The 23,910-nt window shown below is 36.2% G+C and overlaps 1 protein-coding gene across 3 annotated transcripts in view; it reads right to left on the bottom strand.

The window, feature by feature from the left end:
• Positions 1–23,910, bottom strand: part of COL11A1 (collagen type XI alpha 1 chain) — a 164,123-nt gene that overhangs the window by 94,377 nt on the left and 45,836 nt on the right. The window contains exons 6-15 of one of the 3 annotated variants that reach the window (XM_075422261.1): positions 17,271–17,387; positions 16,853–16,999; positions 16,566–16,661; positions 14,111–14,356; positions 11,441–11,503; positions 9,811–9,852; positions 9,383–9,445; positions 6,515–6,589; positions 4,075–4,158; positions 3,766–3,822 (exon numbers count right to left, since the gene is read on the bottom strand). In XM_075422261.1, coding sequence (XP_075278376.1) covers positions 3,766–3,822; positions 4,075–4,158; positions 6,515–6,589; positions 9,383–9,445; positions 9,811–9,852; positions 11,441–11,503; positions 14,111–14,356; positions 16,566–16,661; positions 16,853–16,999; positions 17,271–17,387 — 990 coding nt within the window. The remainder of the gene's footprint in view (positions 1–3,765; positions 3,823–4,074; positions 4,159–6,514; positions 6,590–9,382; positions 9,446–9,810; positions 9,853–11,440; positions 11,504–14,110; positions 14,357–16,565; positions 16,662–16,852; positions 17,000–17,270; positions 17,388–23,910) is intronic. The other 2 variants (XM_075422263.1, XM_075422262.1) reach the window with 2 other exon arrangements.

The following is a 23,910-nucleotide window of genomic DNA, read 5'->3' as shown; positions in this document are numbered from 1 at the left end:
ATTTGAATGCGATCAAAGGTAACTCTTTCTCCTATATTAATATTTGAGAGCTAAATATGAGCACAGTAAGAACATGTCATGGAAACAGAAGTGCATCCACTGTAGGGAAGGCAACAGAAATGAAAGCCACCTCTTCTTACCTTTATCTATTTCTGTATTGTACAGAAAATAAGAGTCCTGGACTTCAATCCAAAGATCACTACAGTCAATGAAAAATACCCTGTCTAATCTTGTCATGAACTTCAGTGATGTTTTAGCCAAGGTCTTTGTGCATGTGGCCCTGAAGAAGTGGGAAATCTATATAACTGCATCTCTTTACTGTCATTAAATGATGATACAGATTTTCAGACTAAATTTTACTCAGAAACAGACCTAAAAGACATCTTCATCCAGGGAAAGATACTGTACACAGAATGTGGGGCAGAACGAGTCAAAGTAAGTTTGGATTTTCTTAACAGTGGACAAAAAATCTCGACATGCTCACTTAGAATATGGGCTCCGGGAAAGAATATACAGGAGTTTACTATTATGGGCATTTTTGACCTCTGAAACAGGTCATGACCAAACGTATGTGTTGAATATGAAATGAATCTTGCAGACCTTGGAAAACTGATAATCCTCCTATATTCACCATCGTGACCATTCAAAGAAAGAAGTGGTCTTGCGGCTTGGCTTAGTGATGAGCATCCTGGGCTGGAAAGATTCCTACTGACCTTGCAGGTATTGAATCAAGTTCTAAGCAAAATGAAAATCAGATCCTGAGCTGGTACTGGCAGTGAAGAGAACAGTGGCTTTGGTAAGTAGTGACTGTTTGTTTGGGTTTCCCTGATGTAAACTGTGCTTTTTATTAATATAATTGATTACACTTGACACTTATAGGCAGGAGTTTATTTTGTATTCTATGCCAATTAAGCATGTGACCTCTAGACTCAGTTGAAGCTAGACTGGGGCTTTGACAGTGCTATGTTTAAGACTTTTAATAACTGATATTTTTCTAAATGTATCTTATTGGCTACTAATAATTTAACAAAATACAATTCATATTAAAAGATCCAACTATTTCATTCTTAAAATAAACTGGGCTCACAAACAATTGACAGACTGAGAATCCGTAGCTGCTTCTGGAACTGTAGGCCAAAAATGTTGCCAAAAAGTTGGATTTCTAGAGCCTCCTGGTGGCTTAGAAGCAAAACAATTATGAATATTATTCATTTGTTGAAGTTTGCATACAGAAATTCATGAAGGCTTTTAAAACAGAAAAGCATGAGTACGAGGTCAGGTTCTACATCAGCTAAAGGCATACAACCCACTGTCAATTTAATACCAGTCTTTTCAAATTAATTCCTGGTTTACAGCAGTTGTATAGTTATTTTGTCTGTATAGACTGAACGTTATCCTGCAGGTCTCTTGATTTAAATACACTGCTGGAAATAGTGTATTAATTTGTTAAATAGATACAACATGTCTGACTATTTGTAAGTAATGCATACCTAATCATGTTCAATCAGGAGACTTTGAGCAAAATTCTCTGCTTGGTAGCAACTATTTACCTTGGAAGAATTACTCTAGAAAAGAATTGCTCTTGTATAGGCCTGCTTAAAATACAAGTAAAGTCCAGTCATTTCAGTTTCTGGGGACTAAGTGAGATTCTGGTGGGATATTTAGCTAAAATTTACCCGAGAAGAGTAAATTTCACCTAGATAAGCAGACTGGGTTCAAGAGACTGGCCAATTTGGAGAACAGCATGATCTAGAACAGAATTTTGATGCTATATGAAGATGAGGCACAGTACTACCAAGCCAACCTAGCATACAACTTACAACAGCTTTAGTATCATGTAGCTTTCAAGAGTCACTGAACAGAATGTTAAGCTGCTAGGACCACGGAAGAACATGATCCAGAGTATGCTCCCTAAAATAAAATATTCCTTCAACAGTATGTAATTATCTTATATCCCCCTGGGTTTTCTTTGTTAATAAAAGTGGTCACTGGAGAGAACAGCAGCGAGAGCCACCAAGTCAACCTTTCAGTTGCATTGTGCTGCTATAATTATACACAATGAGATGGACAATAACCTAGCCAGTATTTTCTGTTGGTAGTAGTAGGCTGCTATATTCACGTTTGTCCATCTGCCTCTCCTACTTTCAAACTAACAGACACTGTACATTAAGAAGGGTGAGGATTAGTGGGAAAAAGAGGAGCCTGGAAGGGGAGGACTAGATTGTTACTGTTCAGCCATGGGCCGTTGCTGAAGCATCACATTAAAGAACTACTGCAAAAGAAGGGAAAGGAACCGTATTTCTTATACTGCAGTCTCACCACATCCAAGTTATGACCAAATCTCCATAACTGGACGAGTGGAAGGAAACTACTTTGTAGGAAAATGTTATTGCATTCTGAGACAAGGAGAAAACCATGTGGCCTCCAGCAACTTCTGCTGCCGTCTTCTATATATGCTGCTATAGCTGTGACTGGCTTATCTCTGCAGTCACTTTTTCTTCACACAATAAACCAACAGGAACTTGCTTCATCCTTTTCTCTTGGCTACCCAGTAATCACTTGTTTTCATTTCTCAGTAGCACAATTGTATTCTTGTCTGTGTTTCACAGCTAGATGCTTGTCTAATTTAATGAAAATTGCTAACATTACTCTTTATGTCCATCATCATAATGACAATATAAATAAAAATTACAGCAGACATAGATCAAAATTGTATTTGCCAATCTAGCTGTGCCATCAGAGTGGACAAAATAACAGTTTGCAAATTAAGTGGATCTTTCAAATACGGATGTTATACTAACTGTAAAAGAGAATTTCACTCTACATCAGAGGATAAATACAATCACCTGGGAGAAATTTAAAAAACACTAGGCTTCTACAAAGCTTATGATCGTGGCTGCAGCATTTTTTATTTTATATCAAAGTATAGATGATCTATAACAGCTTTTTGAAAGATGGTAGATGCTAAATTACACCGTTTAGTGGACTGTTGAGTCTGAAAAGTATCCATTTCCTAAAAGAGGAAATTGCAATTGTGAGATTGATCAGATGGTTTTGGCTTGCTGAGCTTCCTACTTGGTGTTATTCTTTCATTGTGAGTATCGTCCTTTTAAAGTATTTGTAGGGATTACAGAGGCAAACCTGTTTGTGATAAAAAAATTGTTCTGCATGTCATCAGAAAAACTGATGTGTTCCACGTATAGACTTCGTTTAAGTATTAAGCTTTTTTAACAGCCATAAGGCCATTTTGCAGATCATTTGGTATTAGCAGTCAAGCCAAATTCAGGACTGACATTAAGAAGTACAGTTCTTTCAGAAGTCTGTATGGCTTTTACTTGCTTATAGGAATGACTCTTAAGAACTTTCCAGAATATGGTTATATATTGACCCGAGGTCATTCTGCACACTCTTGCTTTAGTATCTCCTTCTGTAGAATTTCATATTTACCACAAGATATTTTGTAAATATTATTACAGAGATGACTGACTGTAGAGGCATATGTAGTTACTTATGTAAAATTATTTGCTAGTTTTGTAAGCCTACCTGTGTGCTTCATCCAGATACCCCAAAATCTACAGTAAAAACTGACTAAATAGTCACATTGCATTGAAAACCTTGAATAAGAATACAAAATATGGCTTTAATTATATTAGTTTCTTTTCATATAAAATAAGTACAAATATAGAGGTGTAGGCAAGGCCAGAATGAGATCCATGGACTTGCATTACTGTGTTCTTAAACCTGTGCCCTGTTTTGTTTACATACCACAGGACCTGGTCTTCCAGTGAGTCCCATTGGACCAGGTGGACCTCTCATAGCAATCTGAGAAAACAAACAGAACAAAACAGCAGGTATCAAGAAAAAGCTGCCAGTCAGCATACAAATTCTATATTAATACAATGTCATAATGCATTAGCAAATAGGCCCCATCGTTGACTCAGTTGTCAATACGGATAACTACTTTAATGAGATGATGCTTAAAGCTCTTTACTTCACATCCTGTGTGATATAAAATGGAAATCTTTTGAAGCTGTACCGTTGTGGCAGTTTTGTTTGCAGGTTCCTTGTGCTCACCCTAGCTTGCTGAAGAATAGCTTGTGCTTGAGCTTCCTGAGCTGAGATTGTTGGGCCCTTCTCACCATCTCCACCAAAGCGGAACTGCAGGTATCAAAACAAGAAGAAGATTCAGAATTTATCAAATTAAAACCATACTTGTTATTCGCTGCAACTGTGTAAACCACTTCAAAAAAACAGAGTTGCTGTCTTTAGTTCATCACTAAATTCAGAAGACTGCTACATTGAGGCCACTGGATCCAGCATGAATATTAATTCATTGGTAACAGTTTAGAACTGAAGTGCAAATCTAACCCCTTATGAGCAAACATTTTCTTGATTTCATAAGATTTTTTTTTTCATTTTGCTTACTTGTCTGTTTCAAAAAAAGGCCAGAATAGACTCTAATTATCTCCAAAACCTCATTAAAAATATGTATCAGAATTAATTAATTCTCTGTACATTGGTAGCTACCCACAGAAAAATGCAATTCAATTTAAGGGAGACTTCAATTTGAAAAATATTTGGTATCTAAAATGAAACAGTTTTGTGTCATTTCTGACAATTTCAAAAGAAATGACAGAATAAAATTTAAGTACTCATTGCTGCACTCCTGGACTGTTTTTGCTCATGAAACTGCTAGCAAAATCTTCTCAATGTTGCAGAGACACCAAGTTGCAACAAGAAGCATGGCTTTCCAAAGGTATGGCATAGGCACACTGCATATCAGGGCCATGAATCTTTCACTGCCCACAACAGTTTGTTCAGTTTGCCTACACTCAGAGTTGTCACTGTAACTGAGGTCTTTCTCCTGTAGTCATAATATTATTAGAATGGAAGAAGTTTTTTCTGGAAAGTGATGCAAAACTTACCCCACCAATTACCACCTGACTTCTTCTAAAATGAGAACCTAGCCTTCTATCATCTGAAAGGAGGTCAGGTGGTTTGTAGAGATCCACATAATGTGGAATCACCAACATTTTCAAAATATTTTTCCAAGTAAAAGTGCCTAAATTCCTTGTCTTGCATCCATTTAAAAGGTGAACCCATTTTGATGAATTCTAGCCCCACACATAATGATGAAGAGCAACACATCTTACAAAAGGTGTCTCCCACATGTTACTTTGTGTTTTGAATGTATCTCGGTGACAAGACAGTCTGCCACTGCTAGATTTAATTCCACCTCTTTACTCCTTTATACCAGTGTGGGTCTCAAGCTAGTGAGCAGGTCATCTGTTATAAAAGGATAGTGGCTTCTCAATGGGGTTTATAAATGTGGAAAAGAATTCTGGATGGTGGTTAAACTACTAGGCTGGAATTCAGGGGACCTGAAGCCAGTTCTGGTTTGACTTCGTAAATCACTTATGGTGAGACTCATTAACACCTAAAAATAAAGCTAGTGACATTTTGCAAAGTTACTGATAGGTTAAGTATTAGTCCACACTTACTATCTTTAATGGAGCAAATTGACACAGCAATTACAGATGGAAGAATGATTTGGAAATAATTCCCCTGAGGAGTAGTGGCATTCTTCCATCAACTAATTACTGGTAAACAAGTATTTCTGTTACACAGTCAGCTGTGATAACAGAACATGGTGCAAGCATGAGGTCAAAAATGTTAGCTTATTTTAATAAACTTCCATTGATTGTTTCATAAATAGAAAATAAACTTTACAAAATCATCATTTCCACATTGATACCGATGGAGTCCTGCCTCCTGTATCAGAACTGCAGTAACTACAGCTCCAAGGCTTTTTACTTAATTTGCTTTACTCACCAAAAATACTCCCCCTTCATTTACAGTTGGTTTATCAATTGTCAGGAATGGCAGTACTCATCAAAACTTTCACATACACACATACACTTAGGAATAATGAATTCCATGCATCTAGGACTTTTCATACCACAGTGCTGCAAGATAGTTTAACAGCTTTGGGCTTGTTCCTCCACCTGCTAAAACAGATGGTGTTTTGCTTTGACTCCAGTGGGAGCAGAGCTGGCTATGTGCATATATTTCTATTCAAAGGATGCACTGACTCTTCAAAGAGGATACTGAAGTCCAATTTTAAGCATGGAATGCTTAAAATTCTCCATGTCAGGGAGACTTGAAAGTACACACGCCTGCTGGGAGTACACTCTCTTTGTGGAACAGTAAACTGCTTGTTTAGGACATACACTAGCAAATAATAGTTACTGTTGACAATATAAAGAGGATTTCAGTGAGTGTAATATATTGATGTAGCATCCAATCTGGGACCCATGTAGGAGCTAAAGCATGTGCTTTCTTTGAGAAAAGAAAGGTACCCGATCAACTTCAGATGCTTACATCATACAAGAAACTCTGTATCATCTCTCATTTAAAGACAAAATCAGACAAAAAAACAAAACACCTATACATTTCTTGAAACACACTTTCTCTTTTCAGAGGCTGGCTACCCTGTAATCATAATACTACTTACCGGCAACATTAACATGGTACCTGGGGGACCTGCTAAACCATCAGCACCAGGGAGACCAGGGCGACCAGGTGGACCCTAAGAGAACAAAGGGACAAGAGAAAAAGGGATGAGAACAAAAAGATAGTTATGTAAGATAAACCTAAACACAGGCTTACACTTGTGTTCATAATGACGCACTTGGAGGTTTAATATTCTTTCTGCAAACGGTTTGGGAATGTTATTCATTATTAGTAAGGTAAGGTAATTAAAGAACGGAGTTTGGGGAAGACATTCAGTAATAGGGAAGAAAGCTATTCTCTTTAATTATTTTACTTACTAATCATATTAAAAAATGGAGTAGGAAGTACCTAATTACAGAGCCTCTGCTCATGATTTCATAAGTTGGGCTGAGATGAGATTATCATGTTCCAGGGCTTGCTTTATTTGATATAGAAAACTAACACTGCTGATTCTCTTTAAATCCTTTGAATAGGCTTAATTTTCAAAGGCTACAAAAGTCCTGTAGCTATGACTTGAAATCTATTTTTTATGAAATCTAATTCTCCCTGATAGTTTAAAAAGAGCTAAGATTTTTGTGTAAACTGAAGTTGAAGAAATGTACCAATCAATGTGTGTACATGATGCTCATGATCATTGATCCAACATGCTGCATAGATAAATATTGCTGTTGTGACAACAGTTAGATTTGTAATTGCACCTTTCCTCCCAGCAATTTGCCTGCTGTATTTCTACTAGCTAAAGCTCTCAAGGGGAGGAAGAACCTGCATCAGGAGTGCTCATTCGCCTGCTGCATGTCTTCCAAACAAAGTACTCGTTCACCAGAACAACTCTCTGCAGGGCTACAATGATATATCAACAAACATCAAACTGTCTTAACTGGTTCCTCCTGCTCCTCAGGAGCTGAACAAAACAACGGGAAAGCAGATCTGAAAAATTTTGGTGTTTTTTTCCCTCTTTTAAGATCAGTAATCTGTTACCGAGTCTCTTTTTTCAAAAAAGCGTGAAGCATCAAAAAATAAATCTGTACTAATCACACACTATAAATAAATCTTAAATTGAGAATTATTACTAATTCAGGTGTAAAATACTGAATAAAATGTTGTAATTGTTAAAGAAACTTATTATATATCCAGGCAATTTTGAGTTAAGTTTAAAAAACAGAGAAATAATTAAATACACTTGCAAAGCACCCAAAGAACCTTCACTCTGACCTGCAGTGACTTTATCCCATATGATTATGAGTGCTTGTGAAGATCAGAACTGAAATATTAGAACAGAAGATGCAGATTCGATTACTGAAGATGAAACTGAAGATGGGATTAGTTTTCACATTCTTCCAACGCACCATTTTATATGAGTGAAATTCATCCCTAAAGTGAATGAAAGTGAGACCACTTATGGTCCTCTCCAGTAGGGTATGTTCCTTCATTTCTCAGTTGTCTTATACCCATTATTAAGATGAGAATGATATAATTATTTAGTACAAAAGCTGAAGCACCATAGACAACTACAAAAAGTGGTAGATTTCTCAACTAATTGTTCTATAGTTCTGTGCTTAAACAACATTCTGAATTATTCTATGTATTAATGTGGGCTTTTTAAAACTAAGCAATGTGCTTTTCTTGAGTAAATTTATCAGAATGTTACTTTTCTAAATTTTTCATCTAAGATGAAAAGTAGTCAGAATAGTTATAGCAAGAGCTAGAGCCCTTATTCATACACACTGTTGTTTAAGTAAAAAAACAAACCTATCCTCATATGTTTAAAATTTGAAGTAAAACATGTCTTTTCATTAGGACGGAATCTAACAGTAGAATCTGGTTGCAGAAATTCATATTGTTCTCATGAGTCTGGTAACTCATTTCTACAATTACTTATTTGTGTAACGTGTCCTTTTCTACATAAAACATGAAGTCTGTTCCATGACAGGCACATGATGTGTTTAGTCAAGAATTTCCTGATGACTAATTCAGTAAGCAGTTAAAAAACTGAGTATTATCAGTAGTTATTCCATTACAATGTGTTAAAATTCTGAATTTAAGTTTAATTTTCAAAAATATGTTGTTTAGTTTATCTACAGGAGAGAAATATAAAAGAAGTATGGATGCTGACGACTAAAGCATTGTTGGGATTTTAACACTATCTCATTATTCAGCGATGAATAGCATCTTCTCAACATCTTCTATACACAAATACAGCATGAACATGCTAGACTCATCAGTAAACTATCACTGATAAAAGTCCGGAAAGTTTTTTTGCAGCATATTTTCCTCAAATCAATATATTTAGGCTGTTTCAAAATTGTGTCAGTTGTGGCATTAAGAAAAGGCTTGTGAGAACACATCAGACTAAAATAATTGCTTAAATTTTAATTATATTAACGACTGGATAGGCTTCTCATGTAGTATGTTATTTAATGTGGCAAATAAATTCTGCCTAGATCATCTAAATATTATTCATCACTTTCAATATTTCCGTGTGTATTTTGACTCTGCAGAGCTTGTTCTTCTCTGTATCTCTACATGTTATAGCTCAGGTCATGCTGATTTGTTAAAAACTCAAATCCATATGAAATGTTTGTAGCTATTGCTTTATTATATTTTAAAGTAATTCACATCAAACCAGAGAAATATAGACAAATAGGAACGCAACTTTTTTCCTGTATTTACAGTACATACTTCTACTACTAAGGAAATGTTGGTCCAGATTCTCAGTTGATTTGCTCAACTGAGTAAATCACCCTCAGTTCCACTGAAGTTTCTTAACCTATGTGTATATATTTCATATCAAGATCTAACCCACTTACTCTTGTAGCAATTAGAGCAAGACATACCATAAATATCCAGGATAATCTGTATTTTGACTTACCCTTTCACCAGGGTCACCTGGAGGACCAACAGGACCTTGTAGACCTGGGGGACCTGTGAGACCCTATGGACAATGAATGACACAATTATGCTGAATGACGGCTAACAGCATTTTTTAACTATTTTTTCTCTGGAAAGTTATGTTGAACATATTTTTGGATAAAACAATTTATAAGGCAGCATACTTTTTTCTTACAAAGATTTGTAGTTAACATTCAGAAGTTTGAGTTTCATGTGCACTCAGCTTGTATCATGCTGTCACTGAAAATACTGGAGATGAACATTTTTTAATCCCTTCTAAAAATTTTAATTCCACTATACCATTTGGGAACCATGATAAGATCAATATTAATTGTGTTAACTCATGAATACCAAAGCACAGTGGATAAATCAATGGCAATAAAGGGAAATTGTGATTAATCTACTTACAGCAGGTCCTCTTGGTCCTGGTGGTCCTTCAATAAGCATACCCTAGGGAGGCATGAAAAAAGAGACTAAATTGGTTGTTTATTGGAGAAAAATATAAAACATCTTTCTAGCTAAACTACTAAAGTTAATATTTCTTAGTGTCTTAACTTTTCTGGAGATCTCTCCACAGTTACTAGAATTGGAATCTGAATTGTTCTGTGGCTTTAAAAGTGAGAAAGACTTCTAGGCTGGAAATATCTCACACCATTTGATTAGAAATTTTTTTTTCTTTTTGTTTTTAATGCTGTTGAAGAACTTGATGCGAATCGCTCTGGAAATTTCTGTGTTGTGGGTCTTATAGCACCTCCTAGTTCCTTCTTTTGAGTGCAGACGCTAGTCCAGATTTCAGGTCATGGTAAGACCTACAAATACACGATCCTCACATGTACTTCGCCTTCCATAGGAAGGAGGGCTGGAAAAACAAGGTTGAAGATAGCTGTAGTGAAGTCCAACAATTTTGGAGACTGGCAGTGGATCCCTCTTCAGGATTATGGATGTAAACTAAGTGCATCTCGAAATGGTTTAAAAAAGCCGTGTATTTTATGAGCTAACACACTCTGAGCTTCTTCACAGATCACAGCTGAGAGGTCACAATCTTGATTTGTAAGTTGTTCACTATTGTAGTCCTTTAACTATGGTGATTAGTAATGTAACCAAATGCTAATCCTGAGGTAGAAATATAGAATTAACAGGGAGCTTATGGATCACAGAATCCAGACCTTTAATATTTAGGTAACAATGACACATCATAGTATTTTGGCAGGCTTCAACTTGAGTTAATTTTTTTCCTTGATATTTCTGTACCTACTTTTCTATGAAACAAAAACCAGATTAAACTTTAATTTCTGTTTGGGTCAAATACATATTTGAAAGCAGATCTTGAAAATTCTAGAAGAGTAAACCACACTGGCATTCAACTCCTGCTAGATACTATAAAATTACTATTTTTGTATAATCTATGCTGTCTTTTAAATTCAGTTTCATTTTAGTTTCTAACTGTAACACATGACGCTACAGTATAACTTTGTCCTACCCCAAAAGCTGCTTAGTTACTATACTACTATTAAAAGATGAGAGAAATTCTGTAAGCTACTGATCTATTATCTTGCTTATGACCAAGCTGTAATCTCCGAAGAAAGTATTTAATTAAACTTTTAGCAGTTTGATTGCACCAGCACAGGTTAACCATACAAGCATTTAACTTGTCAGACGGACTTCCTTGCCCTTGTTGAAAGCTGTAGTTACAGTGTTACCTGTGCCTAAGCTGGAAGCTATCTCTGTAGGTCTGTCCAAGCTGTAGTTACTAAATGGCCTGAAGAGCAGATCTATGCTGTTTTCCTCTGTGCAATTAGAATCGCCTTGTTTTAAGGAACATGTGGTTAGTCCTTTGTGTAACCAAAGGAGCAGGCTGAACAGGCTACTTACTGTGTGTTACGACTTTTACACCGTCCACACTGCAGTGGATTGTTTCAGAGATCACGAATAACATTACTGTCATCCTATCATGAACAAAATGGCTCGATAATGATGTATCAACAGTGTACATACATTATATAGTACTAAAGAAAAACTCACCCACATCCGTACTTACAGGTTCAATCACAGCTGGTTCTCCCTTTTGGCCTTTTTCTCCATAAGCCCCATGTCCAGTCACCTGGCCAGTAAAAACAGCCCCAAAAATGAAAATAAGTAGAAGGTCTAAGGACCTGGTACAATAAAGAACTGCAGCAACTTCTACCTCAAAGCTAAAGCTGGAATTGATCTGTGCTATGAAAAACACATCACAGGCTCAAAGTATATCAATCAAAAATATATAATACATGAGAAATGGAAAATGTCAAACCTGCACACATACATTTCAAATTATTGGATATTGTCCATTTGTAGCTTTCCAATGAGCTGCAATAGTTTGTATCCAATGGTTTGAATCAGGACTTCAGACTAAGAATCTAAAATTTCTCTGCAAGCCACAAAGTTGTTTCTTTTCTTATTTGAATGGACATATGCTTGGCAGTTAACAATGATTCTTCATGGCTTTCTGAGTTAAGCAAACCTAAAGCAAACTGGAAAGAAAGATCCCTTGGTCCCATACAGTACCCTTCAAGCTCATAATTTTATTCATTAGACATCCACAACATGTACAAAGGTCTGAGAAGAGTCTGTGACTTCATGGCACAAATGGGAAAGGTGTTAAGTGGCATTGCAAACATTAAATAATATTTCATGGATAGCCAGTTATGCCTCCTAGGTGCAGGAATTAGCATCAACTGCAAAATTATTTTAGGATCAGCTCTATGGGAAGGTTTTGGTTCAGGATTAAGATTAAAGAAGTACCTAAAACAATAGGTCAATAACACATGCTACTGACAGAACACAGACAGATTCTAGTTTCAAACAAAGAAGAAGAAACTAATTTTTTCTTCAGACCAGGAGATAGGTAGTTTTCTTCAGAAGTACCTCTCTTGATTGCTAAGAAATCCACTGCAAACTAGAAATTAAATTTAGCTCTGATCAGACAAAAATTTGAAATGTTTATTTTTATTTTAGTAGAGTGATTCCACATTTACACTAAAATAGGTATGGATTTGAAAATGTTGATGATATTACACTATTTCAATATGAAATATTTTGGAAAGGAAAAACAGAGATATAGATTAATGGCTTGTGTGTTTTCTATTGATTTATAAAGGCACGGATCTCACCAGTAACAATGCAGTAGTTCATAAAAATCAAGTAGCAAAAAGGTATAGGTAAATATGTTTCATTATATTAATGAAAATTGGTTGTAAAAATGACATCGCATCTCCATCTTTAGAATCACTGCCCCTTTTTTGAAAGTTTCAAGTTACTTTTCATCTTGCCTTTTTTATCAAAGGTAGAACTTCACTTGTTTTAACCAAATCAGGACAACCTCCATATGTCAAAGGAAAATGATATGATGTATCTGGGTCAGCAAATGAAAGTTGTAATAAAGCTGGCACAGGTCACAGCCTGGGTTCTAATTTACACTTCCTGACTCCTTCAGTTTTGTAGTGAGGCATTTGAAGTCGAAATTTATACCAGGGGATACAGTCTACACAGTCATTTGCTTAATTCAGGCACAAGTGGTGCCTTATGGGCTCTTTGCTTTGCAGATAATCTGACCTTTTCTGTGTCATTCTGCTACAGTGTTCCCATCTGTGCTTAAAGGAAAAAAGTAAGCTTGTATCACATTGCACAGATAAGGATCATTAAAAAATACAATGACTCCAACAGGGATTAAAAAGAAGTGATAAACGAAATACAGAAGTATGGGTTTCAAGGCTGGCAGAGAAAAGCAACCTTACAGCATTTGCTGTTATTTCTTGGATCCTTTGTAAACTGAAGTTTGTAGTTTGTGAGGAGAAAATAAAGATAAGACTGAGGAAATACTGCAACCAAAATTCTCCCTTCCTACTATGTTCAGGGCCTTCCCAATTAAAAATCCAAGTGGAAATTAATTTTGCTTCCAATCCTAGTCATATTAGTTTTCTTTGCAGCTTCCACCGTAAAGAAAACTAATATGTTTTCTAATATGTCTGTAAACTGGTAAACAAGGATCTTGGCACAACCAAAGGAAAATTAAAGCCTTGCTGTCAAGCCTGTGATCAAGTCAGAAGGAAAGAGAGAGCTATAAAACACACAAAAAAGAGCATGATTCACAGGATCCACCATGTCATCCTATCTTTCTTTATATCTACTGAGCTGTAAATCACTCCTGCAAGGTCATAAACCTGTCACCATTGACTAAGCTTGTTTTCCTGAAAGCGTTCAGACCTTCACCTTCCCACTCATTAATATTCTCCTTGGAAAGTAGCAGAAGCCACAGGATTCTGGACACTTATATGAATTTCGACTTCTTAGGGTAACCATACAAAAATATTAATTATGGTACTTGCACTTGCATTAGAACTTATATTCTTTCCAGCTTTAGCTTTAGTTTAGAAAAAAATTTTAAACTGTTCATTTTATCATTTATTTTTGGAATTCCACCTTTTCTTTTCTCTCCCTCCCATCTTCAACCCTCCCTTAATCCCTCACCAAAAGGAACAAAACCCCTGCATTTAATAAAAATGAAATTACAGGGTTACTAAAACAAGCTTGACCCAAAGCCTATCAGAAGTGGGAATATATCTAATATGTACAAGGAGCTCTGGATCAGGCTCTGTACAGCACTGAGACTGTATAACTATAAAAGAATTGCTAATTACATTAATCTGCATTATGCCTTCAATCAACTTACACTCGTTTCTGTGATATCGGTCTCTGCAGGAACACCTGGACCAAACTCCTCGTTAGTGGAATCAGTTGGTTTCTCTTCATATTCTTTATATTCATAAAAATCATATTCGCCTAAATCTCCATCTACCAGCAGATCAGATTCACTGAGGTCTACTCCTCTGCTTCCATATTCAGTTTCCTCATTTTTTTTATCATAATCCTCTCCAGTTATGTATTCTTCAGCAAATACTTCTTCAACAGGATTTTGCTATTCATATCAGTAGCAAAGATTTGGGAATAGGAGGAATACGTGAGTTTTTGTTAGTAAAGCAATATAAGCATATGCCGATCAACCATGATGACTTGTCAAAAGAAAGAACAGTAGAACTACAGCATGTTGTCTTTTAATTAGAGTCTGAAGGAAGTCCAGCCTTTCAGAGTAATTAAAAGATCTTTGTATAAGCTGTATAAAGAAGTAATGCTTTCATACGCCTTTTTTTTTTTATTTCCAAAAACAGTGAATTCAATATATCCAGTAGGCTATGTGTACTGCTTACTTAATGTTACTTTAGTGCCAAATATAGCTAAATTTCCCTGCTTGGTTTCACAGTTACAAGCATTCATGAATAAACACATGAACTGCAATGAGCAGTGAATAAATTCAGACCTGTTTACAATAACAATGTAAAGGAAGTGCAAGCATCACTTTAGTTAAGTCCAGCCTTATTTATTATTTTGTGTCTATAAATACCAATGCTGAGCTAAATGTTTAAATTTCTTTTCTCCTGTTAATGACTTTGCAGTTTATTTATCACTCAAAAAGTTATGGTTCGTGTCTGTCATGGTAATTTATACACTTTTTGGCTGAGGCAAATTCCACCTGCAAAACTCAGATTAATTTTAACATTTCTGAAATCTAAGTTTACATCTTCAAGTATATAAACTGTCAAACCAAGCAACCAACTTAGAAGCACCAAAGCAGTTTAAAAGAATGATATATTTGAGATGTACAAAACCATTTGTGAAAAAAATAAAGATCTGCTTTATTCTATTACAGAGGTCTCTTGAAAGAACAATTTTGAAAGAAATAGAAGTGCAGATATTCCTAATACGAGACAGATATTCTAGATGGTCAGACATGATGAACTAGTACAATCACAAAAAATATATTAAGATGCTAATCAATATCCAGGGTAATTAAAAATACATTAATCTAAGCACAATATTGAACTATATCACAATTAAAATAGAAGGCTAGATTCTGATTTAACAGTTGCCTAATTCCATTAGCTAAAGGACTACAACTTATGCCTTATAGCTAGAGTAAATGCAGATCTGGACCAATTCTAAGCCAAATCCTGCCTTTATGCAGAACTGTTTTCACTAAGGAAAGCATTTATCACTTTGGATCTACATCATAACAACTGTACTATTGTACCATTGGCCTATAATTGCCCAAGAAACAGAATGATTTAAATGTGCTTCTGTCAATCAACTTGCAAGAAGTAAACACGAGATTTAACACATGATCAGTTTATAGTAGAATGAGTAAAATATGTCTTAATTCACCTTCACTTTCCAAGAAGCATAAAGGGAAAATCAAAAAACAAATGTGGACCCTTTTTTGTTTTTTCAAATGTTTGGGGGGGAGGGTAGTAGGCAGTTTTGTACATCTTTTAAGCAACGTATCTTCATTTTGAAAGCAAAATGTAAAATACAATGAAAACAATATTTCTTATAATCAGCCATCATTTTTCTAAAACTAGCATTAATTAATATGCAAGCATATTAATCAACACTGGCTTTAGGTGTAGTAATCTTAGCAAAATAATGTTTAGGCTTGTCATTGTGGCTTTCTAAAAACGTAGTTTCTGACATAAATCATAATAATAATTTTATCTTTTTTGACAGTTCAAAATACAATGTTTCATAGAACCTCAGTGAAAAGCAAAATAATTTGGTTTTGTTAGCTGAAGAACTATTAAAAGGAAATGATAGCTTCTGACTCCAATATGCTGCTATGGTTGTAGCCATTCTTTGCCTTGTGTTAGACTCATTTTATGCTGCATCTTAAAAGTTACGCGAAAATTTAGAGACTTCACTTCCTCTTAGATTAGGAGAACTATGTCTAGTATTTAACCTAGTTTATACTAGACATAGCTCCATGCACATCCACACTGAATGCAATAACCCTGCATTCCCACAGCATTTATCACTGAATAATTTCCAGAATCACAAACCCTGCAGTCTAAAGATTCAGCAGATCTCTACAGAATTAATGGGATTTCTGCCCAAGAAAATAGTATGTTCTGATATTGGCTGAAAAAGCATAAAATTGCATTAATTGCTGTTATGTATAGATATGTATATTTAAACAGACACACATTCATCCTTTTAAAATGTGTTTGTGCTTTTTAAATCATTTGCACCTGGTGGGCAAGTATTTTTGCCTATCATTTCTCAAGAGTCCTTATTACCTCGTTTGCTTCAGTAGTTCTTGAGGGAGCTTCTGTCTGGGGTCCATAGTCATTTTCAGCTATGCTATACTCTTCAAATCCATCAACAACGTTTGCCTATTATTAAAGAAAGGTACATTATTAAAAAAAAATCCTGCAGGAAAAATTCAAGAGTTATCACTTTTACTGAGGTTATGGTATTAGCCAGATGTACTCATCTAGTGGGGTTAGGTATATTTTTGCTTATTATCAGAGATCTTCCAGTCTTGGCCTGGGAAAGATCTTGATTATTTCTTGGCGACCTTTACCCCTAGTTTGCCTTTTGCTGCTGCTTGATAACTTTTCTTCTTCTTGGATGCATATTTTTCAGATTTTTTTGTTGTGGCCTTTTGGGGTTTGTCCTTTGAGCTAGCGGCCACTGTCCTCTTCTTCTTTTTGACCATGGTTTTCCTTTTCTGCAAACGTTACGAAAGATGGAATGGGAAAACATAAATAAAATGAAAAGAAAACTGAGAAAGCATGAACGTAAGAAGGGTAACCAAATGTGAGCTGAATGCTATCAGCCGTGAGAACTTCCATCTCTAATTGAAAGCAAGTGTTACAGCTACAGAGTAAAGAAATGAGTGAAAGGAAAGCATTAAGCTTATATACAGAAGACACAAATGGACAAACCATGTGGCAGGGGACAGCTGGACACCACACAACAAACAGATCAGGTTCTGTTACCTCTGTTTGTGCTACTGTCTCTTCGAACAGTGGGGGTCCCTCTGTTACAGAATCAGTTTCTTTATAATCTGCATCCCCATACTCATAGTCATATTCGACAAAATCTTCTGGCGTGTACTACATTATAAATGGAAAAATATCAGGCATTCTCATGTTAGTGGTAGCAAACTAGATTAGCAATACTTGAAAGCATCTTAAGCTTTATTTCGGAGTGAAGTTTAGGAAAATTAAGATAGTATGAACAATTCAATACAGTTATCTATTTGAGGGAAAAAAATACAAATTTTTATTTCTTTCAAAGCACAATACAAAAGTAATAAAAAAACTAGTAGTGCCAGAAAAAACCTCTCTTTTATTGGACTGCACAGAAGAATCAACTATAATTTGGATTACTGGGAGTGCCAACTGACCTTTGTGAAATCATATATTTATTTAATCTTTAAATCGCAAATAATGCCTCTTTTTACCTATACTCTTTTACCTGTGTCTTTTTTCAGGTGGCCAGAAGAGCAGAGAGACGCCAATATCTGACATGAATAGGGTAAATAACTTGAGCTACAAGAGGTCACAACTCAAATAACCATGGCTATCCTCCTCTTGTTTGCTGGAGAGTTCTCAAAACCAGGGCAGCTCCATGATACACATTGCCTAAGCAAATGCTTCACTGGTTTAATTTCATTCAAAGGTCAGATCCTCGGCTGCTGTAAAATGCTCCATAGATCTGTATCTATAATAACTAGTATCAAATGAAGATTTGGCCCACAAAATTTCTACAAGATAAAATGGGTTTATAATTGGCTTGTGTAGTGTTGCGAACATGATCCACAGAGTCAGGAACTCTTGAGCTGTAATCTTGGCTGTGCCATGAAGATAATGGTCTAGATACTATGCGCACCAAGCACTACTCATCACAGCTGAGAAGAAAGGGCACCTTTAAACTACATTACTACTCCTGTCACTCTTGAAGCTACAGAGGAACCAAAGGAAGGTGGAATTGTGGAAGGTGGAATCCGGCCAAGTGTCTGCTTTCCCTGGCTTAGGAAGAAATATTCTAATCTGCCATATGTGAACTAGCCACTTCAGAAATCTCCTCTCCCCTGTTACAAGTCAGCATCACTCTGTAAAATGAAGACAGTATCTGTTTGTTTCATTAGTGCACTTCCAAATGACTCTGAGGATTCACAGAAGTCATAAATACCATCAGCATCAGAAAGAGACTGACATTTTAGAAGAAATTATGAATGATACTTAAAATAGATCTCCATATCCCAAAATATATTCTACCATGTGACCAAATTACTAGTTTAACTGCTTTGTCTCGTAAACCCTTTTGATACAATTCTTGTACTTATGACCTTTGTGTGTAGAAAATATGAAGTTCATTTCCTCGGGAAGTATGAGACTAACACTGAAAGGCCTTAATTACTTCCAAATCCCTTCTGTTACTCCTCAGAGTCCTACCATGAACAACAGCTTTTCTTAAAAAGAAGATACAGATTTTTTTAAGAAGTTGGATGCCTTTTGTTTGTCCTTTTGATTATTTCTACACTCATGCACATATACTTAGACATCAGATTTGATAAACACATAGAAAGAATGCAACACACTTCTGGTAATTGTCCAAAACTATACTGCACATTAATAACAGAACTTCAAACTGCACTTAAATAACAAAACATCATCTTAGGTGGAGAATATCCTCTCTGTGAAGCACATTGGCACTTTATACCTGCCTGTTATATAAAGTAAGCAATGTTTTGATTTCATCAGTGGTATCACTGGCATTACAAAAATAAGTTGATTTTATTTATACTTTTCAAAGCTAGAAGCATTTTAGACTTAAACCTAGTAAGTAATATGTGATTATTCTCTTTCCTGTTCAGTAAATTAAGATTCAATCCTAATCCCAGTGAAGTCAATGAAACATCTTTGACTTGCAAATGGTATTGTCCAAGGGCCTCATGGGCAGTGATGATACATTTTTACAGATGTGTAAATGTATAAAAACATAGAATCACAGAATCATAGGTTGGAAAAGACCTCTAAGATTATAAAGTCCAACCATCCACCCATCACCACCAGGCCTACTATCCCGAAGTGCCACATCTATATGTTTTTTGAACACCTCCAGGGACAGTGACTCAACCACCTCCCTGGGCAGTCTGTTCCAATGTGTGACCATTCTTTCAGTAAAGAAATTTTTCCTAATATCCAATCTAAATCTCCCCTGATGCAACTTGAGGCCATTGCCTCTCATCCTATCACTAGTTAGTTGGGAGAAGAGACCAACACCTGCCTCAAAACAACCTCCTTTCAGGTAGTAGCAGAGAGCAATAAACAATAACATGTTTTCTGGCCTGTGCAATTCTGGAAATGCAACTCAGTACAACTTGTTTCTACTAAAGTATGCCACTGACATCCAGAAAAGAAAATACAGTGTCGAGTTTCTACGAGACCGTAAGCAGACACATAACGGAAGTAAATAAAACAAATAACCACATGGATATTTCTATTCTGAAATAGTTACAGAATAGAATTGAAATTTCTGTATTTCTTTGGAAATTATAAAAATGTGTGCAAAAGCATAAAATCTGATTTACTTCTCGTCTGTCAATGCAAACTAGGTTGATCTACAAGAAAAAAAAAATTCTTTAGTGGAATATACCTCATCAAATTCAGAAATTCTGCCCTACCAGTCACAATACATTACATACATTTAAATGCTTCCTGAGTCAAACAATATGAATATGCATCCAGTTCTGGGCTCCCCAGTTCAAGAAAGATGAGGAACTACTGGAGATTGTCCAGCGGAGGACTACGAGGATGATGAGGGGACTGGAGCATCTCTCCTATGAGGAAAAGCTGAGGGAGTTGGGCTTGTTTAGCCTGAAGAAGAGAAGGCTGAGAGGGGACCTTATAAATGCTTATAAATATCTTACAGGTGGGTGCCAAGAGGGTGCGACCAGACTCCTTTCAGTGGTGCCCAGCGACAGGACAAGGGGCAATGGGCACAAATTGAAGCATAGGAAGTTCTGTCTGAACATGAGGAAGAACTTCTTCACTCTGAGGGTGACGGAGCACTGGAACAGGTTGCCCAGGGAGGTTGCGAATTCTCCTTCTCTGGAGATATTCAAAACCCGCCTGGACGAAGTACTGTGTAACCTGCTCTAGGTGACTCTGCTTTGGCAGGGGAGTTGGACTCGATGACCCACAGAGGTCCCTTCCAATCCCTACCATTCTGAGGTTCTGTGAATCAAACACTCTGCTATGTAATTTTTACTGGCAACAGAACAATAGACACTGCCCATGTTAAATATCATCTAATATACCATGGAATAAGTGGAAGAAGATTTTGGACAGAATTACTGCTTCATTAGCTGGATTTAAATTTAAATATGCTGTTAGCAGTTTGTTTTAATAACTTCCAGACACATAGATTCCTTTTTACTAAACATTGTAGACCTATTCTTAAACTGGAAGCATTCCTTCCCGCATTCATTTTGACCAATTAACAATTAGAATATAACTCTGTGTTGCTCATTATTATAACTGTTTTTCAAATGTCAGTAGTATGGCTTCTCTCAAGTTAAGCTGAATGGTTGTGCTGAATTGTGCCAACTATGCGACTAATAAAACTACAACAGTGGGTTACAAAAAGTTCTTCAGAGGCCATAAACTAAACAGAAATGTTGACTGGAAAAAAAAAAAAAAAAGGAAAAATATCTGTGCCAAGTATGTTAGCATTAAAAAAGAAAGCAATGAATAAATTGTTATTTATGCAAAGATCTGCCAAAGCCATAGCTTGGAAACCCAGAAATTCATGAATGAGAACTAGAAAACTCTCATATAAAAAAGCATGAGTATGTGGAGAGATCTATTGCATCATGCATAATCACACAGAAAATACTTTACTTTTGGGTTATTGTGCTTCACATATCTATTAAAGAAAATCAAATGCATGCAAAATATTATCACAAATACAGAGGTACATTTGGATTGCAACGATACGCAGGCGTACAGACAAAAAGAACAGGAAAGGATGAGAAGTGGGGAACGCCAGTTTCCATGCTGGAATCAGATTACTGCCAAGCAAGTGAAGATCTCCACAGACTTTTTTTCCTCCTTTTTAAGAGCATAATATCAGAGGGGCATTATGGAAGTTCTTAAATCTACAAGCGAGGACATGTGGCCACCATGCTGAAACCATATTTAAGTAGTTTTTAATTGGCAGTATTTTGTAGTCCCCCTGATACCAGGGGGACAAGTGGGAATATGTAGTAGCTCTAAATTTCCTACACAGAAAGACCTTACTCTTAGCACTTGTTCCGTTCCAGATGTTTCTTTCTGAAAGACCAGCAACCCTCGCCTTTCACACCAACCAATAAACACAGATGATATGTTTTGTACTGTACTGCACAGGTCTTGTTGCAACTAGTAAATACTGATGCAAAAACTTCCAGGTGTATTTCCTGAGGCACAATCTGTCCAGATGGAGGAATGCATCTCTACACCCCTAACTGGTATAAAGATGTACTTTAGAAATACGATTTACTCCACAGCATGTTCTTATCAACTCAACCTGATAAAGGCTATTCCTCATTTCTAAGATGAGATAACAGGACTGGTGAAGGACTGGCCAGTTAAATGAGGACTAAACTGAACAAACACCAGGAACCGATTTAATGGAGTGAATAACGGGGCTTTAGTCACCTGCTGCGAAGCTGGCAACTTACACTTACCCTGCCATTAATAGTCAAGATTGGATATGTGGCACATATCCCTTCTTTTTCTGGAGCTACACAGCTACAGGGTCACCTTTCTCAGATGACCAGAGACAGAGGTATGACCCACTCAGGTTGAGGTCTCAACAAGCCTTGAGAAAAGCAGCTTCACATTTTGGATGCAAACATTTCTGAGTGCAAAACCCACGCTATCTCAGGCCTTGATATTAGTTCGCAGAAGTTGGGCAGTTCACGGAAATATGGCATGGTTGCACTGCTAATCAAAGAAAGAGAATAAGCAGACTCTGGAAAATATAAAAGAGAGCATCTAGAATTTTAAAATTAATTAATGCAAATGGAAAAGTATCTTCTGCCACTTTCTAAATTTAGTCAAGACTACTAACTCTAGCAAGAAATCAAAGCAGGGAATGAAAGCATGTATGACAGAGATGAAGAGTGTAGTTGAAGAGAGCATACTTTGTTCTGTTAGCCATGTACCAAAGGAAGATGTTACTGGCCAGGAACACAGCCAGAGAATCAAGAAGCTGGAATGGGATTTAAAGGGGCATTCAGCTTGTGGATCATTCTGATGATCCTTCTATGGGTACAGACTTAGCCGAGTGCAAAATATACCTGCCACAGCTGTGCAGCTTTATTGCAGTTCTGCTTAAGAGATCTGTCTATGAAAGTTTACCGAAATTCTTACACTGCTAGATAATGGGATGGTTACAGAGACGAGATTCACAAAGTGCTCACAGTAATAGCAAAATATATACAACTGTATTAACTTTCCCAGTGATTTCACATCAGTATCAAAAAGATTGATTCAAAATTATATCTTCAACTTGGACAATAGCTGGAACTTGGTGAGGGATTTCACCTAAGAGACATCAGGTAACATACTTCAAATGTGATGTAATTTTCTGTTGTTTTTCTTTCTTCTCTTGTAAGACCACCAATAGATACAGAACAGCCATTCTTGTAATGAATATTGCATATGACTGTTTTCTTACAAATTAAAGGAAGAATAAAACCTGCTGTTTCTTGCCGGGACAAAATCTTTCCACTATGACCTCATGCTTTCTTTACCAGAGTGATTATATTTCAGTACCAGATCATCATGCAATTCCAATTAGAGAGATGAACTGTTTTCTTCATCATGCGATTTTTAGAAGCAGAATATCAGCAGCATGCAAGGTTTATTTCAGCTGTGGAATGACTTAAATTTTCTGAAGACAGCCTTACTTTGAAAATGGATTCTTCTGCTATCCATACTGTAAATACCCATCCCTCCATTCCAAGTTGTATATTTTAGCAATTTTTGTTTTACCTCTCCAAATTACAAGGAACTAACAATCTAAATGCTAAACCAAGGAACCATCATAAGCTCAATTAACCTAAAGATTATGCTAAATCACCTCTCTAGCTAAAGAGGCAAAGATGGCTTTGAAACATTCTAGGCACAACAACACTTTAGAAAATGCAATAAAATAAAGGACGTCATGCAAAACAAGAGTTTTAAAATCAGATGCTGTAATATAAATAAATAAATGATACTAGATGTCAGTCAGCATAGAAGGAAAGTTAAAAGCTTTTAAAGACGGCCTCTTCTACCACATGGACCGTATATTGTTCATAAAAGTGATAAAAGGAGATAAAATGACATAAGAACAAAATCTTCAACTTCCAAAGACAGCCTCTGTCAAAAGGAGAACGAGACACCTAAGGATCTTTGTTATGTTAACAGCTTAAATGAAAAGTCTATATATCTATACAAAGAAAAGGAGAGCTAGGAAGATCAATGTTTTTAACAATACTTGAGTTAGCTAACTGCAGTTCTGAACTTGACATTAAAGATGAAATTAAACATGAAATAATTATCTTTCTGTATTCCTCAGAAAGCTAGTCTTTCTGATCAG

Source organism: Opisthocomus hoazin, chromosome 6 (genome assembly GCF_030867145.1).
Source record: "Opisthocomus hoazin isolate bOpiHoa1 chromosome 6, bOpiHoa1.hap1, whole genome shotgun sequence".
NCBI classification, from domain to species: domain Eukaryota; kingdom Metazoa; phylum Chordata; class Aves; order Opisthocomiformes; family Opisthocomidae; genus Opisthocomus; species Opisthocomus hoazin.
This window is presented reverse-complemented; position numbering and strand designations above follow the sequence as displayed.